Source organism: Marmota marmota, unplaced genomic scaffold, assembly GCF_001458135.2.
Source record: "Marmota marmota marmota unplaced genomic scaffold, marMar, whole genome shotgun sequence".
Taxonomy (NCBI): Eukaryota; Metazoa; Chordata; class Mammalia; order Rodentia; family Sciuridae; genus Marmota; species Marmota marmota.
The window spans coordinates 292058-302997 of record NW_025999929.1 but is presented as its reverse complement, the minus strand read 5'-3'; the positions used below and the strand labels follow the sequence as shown (position 1 = coordinate 302997).

Genomic DNA, 10940 nt, shown 5'->3' with positions numbered 1-10940 from the left:
AGACACTAGACATTCTATCCGCCGCCCCACCTCCCTACAAAAACAATGCTCCTCGAACTTTAAAGCTCTAGTCTACCTATTAATGATCATCCAGTTCTAGATCACACAGATCTCTGGAGATTCTGAGACAGAGAACACTAGAGTACTGGTTCTCGACTTTGGACAAGTTTGTACCCAAGGGATATCTGTCAATGTCTGGAGACATTTTTTTGTTGTGGGGGGAGGATGTGACTGTCATCTATCAGGACATAGTCTGGGATGCTGCTAGGCTTCCTATAATGTACAGGATATTCCCCACAACAAATAATTATGCAGCCCAAAATGTCAACAGTGCAGTTGTTGAGGAATCCTTCTCTATGCCATTCCCTTTGAATTACGATCCTTTCTTAACTATACTCCCTTTCTAAAGTGGAAAGAGCCATTCTAAAACAGGTGTTCATCATATCCAAGGCCTGATGCCACCACCGTGACCATTGATAGGAAAAATCCAAGAAATAATAGGGCATATTTTTCACTTTACAATTTGTAAAAATGCCATCTAATAAATTTTCATTTGCTTCTCTCAAGAACCTACATAGAAATTAGGAGAGGTAACATTACATTCCTTTTAGAGCAAATAAGGAGTCTGGATTAAGCTAACCACAAAGGTCTTTCAGGTGTAAACATCTATGAATTCAGGAGGGAAAAGAAAATGAAGCTCAGAAATGTTAAGTGACTTGTTCAAGATCACATGAATCAGCAGAGTGGCAGAGATATCTCAGATCAGACTTTCTGATAGCTCTGCCCTTCTAAGTGAGCTTTCAAGGAAAACTTATGCACTAATTGCAAACTGGCCTCCCATCACCAAGAGCAAGCTTTCCATGAAATACCAGGACAAAAGGGGAAAAAAAGAACAGAAGAAAGATCAGTGGATAGACAAAGGGGATGGAGGAAAGGGAGGAGGAATGAGGGATGGGATAGGGAAAGACAGTGAAATGAATCTGACGTAACTTTCCTATGTACATGTACGAATACACCACAGTGAATCTCACCATCATGTATGTCCACAAGATACTAATTTAAAAAAAGAGTTTAACAGCAGAAAGATCAGTAGAATAGAGAAAAGGAACAGGCGGTGGGAAGAAGGGAGGTAAAGCACAGGGGAGTGAATTAGAACAAAGTATATCCCATACCTTTATTTTATTTGTTAGTTTGTCGATGGACCTTTATTTTATTTATTTGTATGCGGTGCTGAGAAACAAACTCAGTGTCTCACACATGCTAGGCAAGTGCTCTACCAATGAGCAACAACCCCAGTCCCCATGCTTTTATGTCAAAATTAATCCTATTGTCAACGTGTAACTAAAAGAGCCAATTAAAAAAAAAAAAAAAAAAAAAAAACACCAGCACAACTTCCATTCCCACCAGGTAGGAAACTTTCAGAGAACACAACACAGGAGGGAAGGAAGAAGCCACCAGACCAGGCAGCTCAATATGTGATGAGCTGAACTAACCCTGGCAGTCAGTGGAGGACAAGCTGTAGAGCCACAGGATTCTCACATTCTGCCCTAGGGCTTCCACCCACTTTTATTCATTATTAAGGCTGATCGAGACAAAGGTATGCACATAAGAAGCATCAGGCTTCTCTGATGTAATGCTCATCTACAGAGGCCAGTTTTTAGCTTTGCTTTGTTTTTAATTGTGTATTGTAGTACTTAAAGACTAATGAAATGACAGTGAGGATAGTTTAGTGTGTGGGACCTCCTCCAAAAGATGTGGGGGGTTCAGACTCTTTGAGATAACTTTGAGTCAACTAAGAGTTTTCAAAGTCTCTATAGGAACATGACATTTGCAGGCCATAGCCTATGTAATTTAACGCTAGTCTTACCAGAGACTTTCACACCCTTTTATCAAAATCAGACATGAAGGAAGAGAGGAGGAGACTTGTTTTGTAATTAATTTGAAACTATGGGGATGTTTTCAGTTTTTTTTTTTTTTGTTGTTGTTGTTTTTAGGGACTTTAGAAATTGCTTGGGATGAACTGCTGCTGTAGCTCAAAGGAAAAGGAAAGACTTGTACTGTCTTTGAAAATCAGTGGAAACTGGGGACCAAACCCGGTTCTACCACTATTTTGCATTAGGTCTTAGTCATTCTACCTTAGTCATTCTATTCTTAGTCTCTATTTCCCAATCTGTACAAACAGGATAAGATGACCTGACCTCATAGGTTCCTGTGAGGCTTAGATTTTATACAGTACAGGCACAGGACATGAGATTCAAAACATAATATACCAAACTGCTATGTCGCCTATCTTTATTTCCTTGTTATCTTTAATTGGCCAGAATATAGAAGCCCATTCCCCTCACATCCTCTGAATAGTCCACAGGAAGCTGGGACACACTGATGGAAATCCACCACGGGGTCATGAAACATACAATAAGAACTGCTATCTGCAGGGCAGCCAGTCAAATCTGTGTTGTTTAATTAATAAACCGTTTTTAGCCAAGGAAGAACAATTTGTGTGAGATAAGAAAGAAATTTTGTCCCAGCATACCCACAAACTCCAAGTTATGCTTTTAGTTCTTTTATTTACAAACGTTCTTTAAAAAGCATTTCTATGGTTAGCACCTTCCATTGATTCTAAAAATCAATCATTCTTTTGTTTTTTACAGTTGGGGAAAACAGGAAGTCTCATTACAAGTTACAAAGTGATAGGTGGAAAAGTTCTAGTTAAGTCTTAATTGTCGCCTTCCAACAATTTACTTTGCCATTGACTAACCTTGTAATATTGGATAATTCTTTCTGATATCAAGTTAAGTATGTTTACCTGGGAGATCCTTTCTTGGACTGAAAGCCCCATTTAGGTTTCTATAAAAAAGATCTACTTTCCCCACTCTCCTGAAATTATCTATCTTGGAACTGACAGTTCCCTTACCTTTTATGTGTTCTTTCTCTTTCTATGACACACACATACATACACCTAGCAACCTGTGTTGTACAAAAGAGTAGCCACTGAAAACTTAAAATGTGGCTAGTCTCCAATGAGATATTTCAGTACAATATACATAGCAGATGTTAAAAGACTTTGTAGGAAAAAAATGTAAAATATTCCATGTATAATTTTATATATTGGTCACATGTTAAAATGACACTATTTTAATATATTCAATTACATAAAATATATTAGTAAAATTAATTTCATGTTTCTTTTTTTTTTAATGTGACTATTAGAAAATTTTAAATCAAATAGCTCATGTTATATTTCTATTGGACAAGTACTGGTCTATGTTAAAGATTCTAGGAAGGACCTTTGTCTCTGTCACTTGCACGGGGACTCCTTTCCCAACTAGCACAATACCTGTTGCCTATTAAGTACACAATCAATATGTGTTAATTAATAAAGTCTCTAAACCTCTCTCTACATATGTTTCTTCATTCTATATTGGAAATGGTGTTTTGTTTATAATACAAAATAATTATAATAGAGAAGAAATTACTCCCTTTGAAAGGTAAAAAAAAATGAATATTGCTGAAAGGTATGGAATTAATTTTGATCCCTTGGGCAATCACTGTATTTCTAAATAAGTCTTTGAATTATAAGATAAAATACTACAAATTAAATACAGAAAGATGTTGATAGGGAACAACCTTAGTGGGAAAAACTCTAGAAACAAACTTATGGAAAGCCGAGGTAGCCCCACAATCAATGGGAAGGTAAATGGATACCTCAAACATGTGATGAATATCTTTACTGTTTTAATTTTAAAAGCAGAAAGCTCATGGTGTTGATAGATTCCGGTGCTAATGGAAACACAATGCAAGTATTTATCCAAGAGAGAAAGAGTGTCTGTTTCCAAACTTGATCACTTGCCAAACAAAGAAGTGTGAATAAAAAATCTAGTCGCCAAAATATCTCAGTGAGTGATATGCAGGCACAAAACACAGTTCTTTCATGAACTGGATCTCCAGGACACAATAGACTTGATGAGGACAGGTGAAAAGGGTCTGGTAGGTACACAGGACTCCATCGGCTACACTTTTCCTTCCCTGTCTTGAGTCCCCACTTCCACATTACCAATGAAAGAACCAAACCACTATTGACCTCAATGCTGAGATAAATAAAAGAGAGAAAAGACAGAAAGCAAGCAAGCCACCTTGTTGTACCCACCAAATATGGAAGCTGAATATTTGAAGATGTGAGTAAGTGGAACACAACGGAGGAAGAAAAACAGAACGTTAGACACTAATTTTACCAAGACCATATCAAAGACCTGGAAAGACGTCCTTGTCCTGTTGAGGGCTTCTTAAAGTCTCGTCAGACTTTCCTTTAAGCCATCAAGTACCAAATCACAAAACCTTTAACCTTGAGACCGACATGAATATACCCAGGTAACTCTTTAAGCAAGAGCTGGAATCTGGCACCTTCGGATGACAGGAAAGAAAAGAGTCACCTGGGAATGGGGTTGTGAGGAAACGGTGAGGACTTGGAAAGAGAAAGCAACACTGATTTTCTAGAAGCATCGGTAAGCACAAGCAGACAGCCAACAGGTTGCCCTTGTAGCAGAAGCCACATCACCTAGGGACAGATCAACTATGAATGTTTTGTCAGCCGTTATTTAAAACCAGCTCATTTTTTAGGCCTTTATCAACTTCTCTGTAGACCAGGAAAAGAAAAAAAGAGAAAGAAAAAAAAAAAAGACCTTATCTGTACATAAGAAAAAAAAAAAGTGGGGGGGGGGAGAAAAGAGGAAATTACAGAACAGAGGACACCCATGTACACCAGTTTACGAATGATGTGGGTGGTGAAGCTTCAAGAACCCAATTTGGGAGCGGAGGGGAGGGGAGAAGAAGAAACCACATCCAGTCGGAGCTCAGCTGAGATCTCAGCAGAACAAGTGTCAACGCTTTTAAAGGGCACAGCGTGTTTCAGCCACAAAACGCTTCGGCTGGCGCAGCAGGCGGTGGGGGGCTGCTTACCCGGAAGCCGGCCGCGGGTGGGGTGGGGGAACACCCCAGAAACACCGACGGCGATCGCGTCCCCCACCACGCCCTCCCTCTGCCCGCCACAGGAAAGGTGCGTCTGGTGTTAACGTCGCGGGTCCCGTGAGGCAGGTGGCCAGCGCCCTTCACCTTGGCGCGGACCCCGGCGACCCAAACGCCCGCGGGAAGGGAGGCTGAAAAGTCGAGGCAAAAACAGCACAAACGACGTAAAGACACGTTACCTTGTTCATCCCATTCCCCATGGTGGCTGACTGCGAACTCTAGCACCCTTGGCAATGTGGTCGCAGGCTCACTAATGGCATATTACAACAGGAGGGAGGAGCAGGTAGGGCGGGGGCAGAGGCGCTCGGGAAGGAGTTAGTGCTCGCAGTATAAACAACAATAACAATGACTGTTGTCCGGGACCGCCCGGGAGACCCGACGCGCGCTAGGGATCGAGCCTGGATGGAAGGGCTTTCCGCTCAGCCGCCCCGGAACTTCCCAGCGCGAGCAGGGCAGAAGCGCCCGCGGCTTTGCCGGGAAATGGTCTCGCTTTGCCGGTCCCCGCCCCCGTGCGCAGTCGGCTGGCGGAACGCGCGCCCCGCCGCGCGCACCCTGGGACTTGTAGTTGGATTCCCGGCGGCCGCGCCCCGCCCGGCCGCCCCCGCGGACCGCGGCTGCTCAGCGGCCGACCGGGAGGAGCAGGGGAGACTGCTCCGTGGCTGCAGCGCGGGGACCAGCGCGCACGCGCAATCTGAGTCCAAGCTCCGGGAGGCGGTAGCCAAGCTGGCCTGGGGGTACGCGCAGGCGCTGTACGCCGTATGTCAGGAAGGTCACTCTGTGGTCCGGGGTCCCCAAGTCCCCCCTGGCCTTTTCCCCTGGGACAACTTTGAGGGGGCTGTTACCAGCAGTCGCTGCCTTGCCTTGCCTGCCTGGTGAATCAGGTGCTAATCAGAGCCCTAGTCTTCGGGGCTCCCCTATCTGGGGTTTCTGAGTGTGTGACAGATTTAGGCTGGGGCATTCCTGTGGCCCTGCCCCACCCACTACACCGAGAAGGCTAGCCCGCTGGGGAGAGGTGGGCTAGGTGACTCACCTCTGGGGAGGCATGACCTCCCTATTTGGGGGAGCAAATGACCAGGGACCTCATACCTCTAGGCTTTAGATGTGTCTCTTCATCAGTGTAACTTGGCTCTAATAGGCGCCTAGGTATGTTGATATATATGGTTGCTTCCTAGAAGCCCCATCATTGCTGAACAACATAGCATTGGGGTTTTGTCTGGAATGGATTACTTTCTAACCTGTGGAAGAATTGTTTGGGGGTATTTTATCTTACTAAATTATTAATTAAGTTCCTTTCTGGGCATAGAATACTCAAGCTAGGGGTTTCTTGGTTTCATTTTTTATCCTTGCTATGACTACATATAGCAGGTACTTAAAAAATTATTTGATGAGTGAACACTACTATCAAACTAACTAGTTCACTGCTGACTCATTTAATTGGCCCCTCCTTGTTCATGGAGCTGCACGCTCTGGCCTCCTGTGTGTTCCTTAGACCTGTCAGCTTTGATCCTGTCCAGGGATTTGTGTTGTGCTGTACTCTCTACCCAGACATCTTGGTCTCCTGCTCTTTGTGTAGCAGCCTCTTGTCTTTGAGGTCTTAGCCCAAATGTCATCTCATCAAAGAGGCTTTTCCTGACCTCTCAGTTTAAAGGTGAGCCTCCAGTTGTGATCACAGTACTCTATGATATTTTCTTTATAGCATTTAACATGATTAGAAATGATCATATTTGTTTTCTTACTTTTTTATCAGTCACCTCGCACAAAATAGGGAGTAGTAAATATTTGTCAAATAAATTAATGAACTCTTGTGGGCTGAAAAAACAAAAGTGATATTGTGAAGATTGGCAACATTTTTAAGAAAAGCATACAGACTCCATCTGCTTTTTCTTTGCTTGTACACCACATCTCTGGACAACAAAAGGTACAGAACACCATGTGTAGGAAACCCCACTCAATGTGCACTTGCATTGTTTCTAATAGGCCACATGGGACCCAGACCAGGCTGTGCCCTTTCTGCCCCTTACTCTAGGATTGTTCCTTTCCTATCACCTTCACTTCCTGTTTTCCCTCCTGCCTCCCACTCAGCTGAACAGCCTGCCTCTATCCGCTCTGTACCACACCATCATTGTGTCTTTATTTTTACCGACCTTTTGCTTAGGGAGAGCACAGCATAGTTAGGAACTACCCAGGAAATCCCAAGGCTCACCTCCATTCCTAACTCTCAGAATAATCTTGGGCAAAATGATCAATTTTCTGAGCCAGCTTTTTCAAATTTTTTAAAATGAGAGCATTGAACTGTGAATTTTTGAAGGTTCTCTACAGCAATCAGCCAACTGCTTTTATTTCCCTCCGCTGTCCTTGGGCTGTTGTTTCCAGTAGAAAGATGAATTTTCAGAGTACCCCCGGTTCATGAGGTGGCACTTGCCCATAAATGACAAATCCATACCCAAGTTTTCTTCTGTCATTCATTTGCAACATTTCTTTTCTTATTCATATTTACCTGATAAACTTATTTCTCCAGCTCAGATCATCTGCTTGACAATTCCTCAGAACCTATCTCCCAGCAGTCAAAATCAGCCCTCAGTATGGCTGCATTCAGCATGGCTCTAGAAGGTCCACATACCCAGAGCTCATCTCAAATTTCCTAATTTTTCTTTTTATTTAAGTGGGAAAAGAGAAGACAATTAATACCAGAAGTTGAAAGAGTCATATTTTTAAACATTTTATTTTTAAATTTAATCTTATTCTTTAATTTTGAGGTATTCTTCTCAAGACTCTCTCTTTGTTCCCTTCCGTCCTAACCCTAGAGCCCAACACCACTTCTCATCACAACACAATATAAACATAAATTTTTCATCTCTTGCTATTCTAAGAATTTTCTCTCTCTAGCTACCGATTATAGAAAGAAGAAAAGGAAGGAAACTGGTAAACAACACTAGCATGTTTCATATCCAAAGTAGAATCTGTTAATTCATTTGTGTTCTCATAAAAAATTCCAAGTGCTACTTCTACTCCATTTACAGATTTTATTTTCCTTTTCTTTCCTGTCATTTCCAGTTTCTCATCACTGCCACCATCACACATATTGCCAATAACTCCCAAACAAAAGTGAAGCTTTCATGTGTATACAATAAACAATGCCCACAAGTCATGGGAACCAGCTGGGTCCATACTTGCACATGGTTAAGGATAATTGATGAGTAGCATATTTAGTGAGCAATCATTGAACTTTAAAGTAGAGATGAGTAAAAGCCCACAAGCAGAAGTTGAACCATTAGAGTCAGCCAAATCATTAGAGGTGTTAGTGATGATTTCAGAGAATTGAGATAAACCGCTGTTGAAGTGAGAAGTAGTTATGCAATCTTCCTTAGTCTCTTAAATATACTACAATCCAGGGTTTCATTACTTCAGGACTACTGACATTTGGGGTTGGATGACTTTTGATTTGGGGGACTGTCCTATGCATCATAGAATGTCTAGAAGCATCTCTGGCTTCTACTCACTTCCTTCCAGTAGCATATGTTACATAACATATTGGTTATGACAATCTAGAGGGAAAAATACTCCCCACAACTATCATCTGTATTATAGGCTACAGGGATGGGATGTATTATGAAGGAAATATATTTGCCCCATCACAAAAAGATTTTTCTCAGCAAAAGAAACAATCTGTGAGGTGAATAGAGAGCCTACATCTTGGGAGCAAATCTTTATTCCTCACCCATTAGAGCACTAATCACTAGGGTATATAAAGAACTCAAAAAGCTAAGCACAAAAAAAAAAAAATCAATAAATGGGCCAAGGACCTGAACAGACACTTCTCAGAAGATGATATACAATCAGTCAACAAATATAGGAAAAATGTTCATCATCAGTAGCAATTAGAGAAATGCAAATCAAAAACACTCTAAGATTTCATCTCACTTCAGTCAGAATGGCAGCTATTATGAAGACAAACAACAATAAGTTTTGTCGAGGATGTGGGGAAAAAGGCACACTCATACACTGCTGATGGGACTGCAAATTGGTGCAGCCAATATGGAAAGCAGTATGGAAATTTCTTGGAAAACTGGGAATGGAACACCATTTGACCCAGCTATCCCTCTCCTCAGTGTATACCCAAAGGACTTAAAAACAGCGTGCTACAGGGATACAGCCACATGGATGTTTATAGCAGCACGATTCACAATAGCTAAACTGTGGAACCAACCTAGATGCCCTTCAATAGATGAATGGACAAAAAAATGTGGCATATATACACAATGGAATATTACTTAGCAATAAAAGAAAATAAAATCATGGCATTTGCAGGTAAATGGATGGAGTTAGAGAAGATAATGCTAAGTGAAGTTAGCCCATCTCAAAAAAACAAAAAACAAATGTGGAATGTTTTCTTTGATATAAGAAGGCTGATTCATAGTGGGATAAGAAGAGGAAACATGAGAGGAATAGACAAACTCTAGATAGGGCAGAGGGGTGAGAGGGAAAGAGAGGAGGCATGGGGTTATTAATGATGGTGGAATTTGATGACCATTATTATCCAAAGTACAGGTATGAAGACACGAATTAATGTGAATATACTTTGTATACAACCAGAGATATGAAAAATTGTGCTCTATATGTGTAATAAGAATCGTAATGCATTCCGCTGTCATATATAAATTTTAAAAATTACAGTTAAATCTATCCTAATAGATCACATTCATTCTCTGCAGATTTGTAAGGCCACCTTGTGAAATAAGAACAAATTATGAACAAGAAACTACAATGATTGGCCATTACACAAGCCATGATTTTCTCTATGATATTGTGTAGAAAGAAAGAATAAAGACATGGGATATATTAAATAAGCTAAACTCAGAAAGTCAAGAGTCAAATTCCCCGTTATGTATAATTATAGTACATCAATAAAAAATAGCAATGACAAAGGATTTCACAACCAATGCATTAATTTAATGATAAAAGCATTAATTTAATGATAAAAATACATGTTCAGAGGGCATTCTATGTGTATTAAAGATCATTTAAAACACTTTAACTTTTAAACTTGATGAATTATGAATGATGAAGACATACCACTTTGAACTTTCAATGTCAGGGATTTTAACATTGGGTAATCCACTTTTAAATATTTAATAATGATTATTTTTACATTATTTTACAACTTACTCATTAGTACATGGACAATTATTTCACTTTCAAAACATTTTTTAGTGAATTAAAAATACCATCATGCTCAGTTACTGTATAAATAACAGCTGAATTTACAATATCCCATGACTCTCTCTTAAAACCATTTACATTCTTCAATGATTTTCATGAATAGTACTTATTCCAATTCAATAAAAATGAATTAGAATGAAAAAAACCAAGAAATTAAAATAAGGAGCTAATCTAGTCAAAGCATGGCTTGAAAGTAAAAGAAAGCTAGATTTATGCTATGTTCAGGTACAAATGTACTGCAAAGAATCCTGATTATATATATAATTATAATATACTAAATAAAATAATGATAACAATAGAAGGGAAATCAATAGATTAGAGCAAGTGGGTTTGGGGAAGGAAGATATTTTCCCTAACTCAAATATCAGGATATTATTAATTCAGCTGTTTTTATATGGTAACTGAGCATGATGGTACTTTAATTCACTAAAATTCCCTTCAAAAGGGAAGGTACTGGGAAAGAAAATTAAGCAAATAATGTGCATTAATGAATATGGCATAACAAATCGCACTATTATATATGAATATAATGTACCAATAAAAATTAATTAATAAAAAGAAAGGTAGATCCCGTAAATTGTGGAAAGTAGAAACAAGGTGGAATCTAGAACCACAGAAGCAAAAACACAAAACATTTTCTCTTTTGCTAGCATTGCCCAGTTAGAAGATATTCAGTTGACTACTGGGCCATGAAGAAC

General features: G+C 40.1%; 1 protein-coding gene across 4 annotated transcripts in view; it reads right to left on the bottom strand.

Annotated features, from left to right (window-relative positions):
- Positions 1-5550, bottom strand: part of Dusp22 (dual specificity phosphatase 22) — a 64129-nt gene extending 58579 nt beyond the window's left edge. For 2 of the 4 annotated variants that reach the window (XM_015506126.2, XM_015506130.2), the window contains exon 1: positions 5202-5546. In XM_015506126.2, coding sequence (XP_015361612.1) covers positions 5202-5222 — 21 coding nt within the window. In that variant the 5' untranslated portion in view covers positions 5223-5546. Of the gene's footprint in view, positions 1-5201 lie in introns of all 4 variants that reach the window. The other 2 variants (XM_015506129.2, XM_048800478.1) reach the window with 2 other exon arrangements.
- Between the last annotated feature and the right edge of the window lie 5390 nt (positions 5551-10940).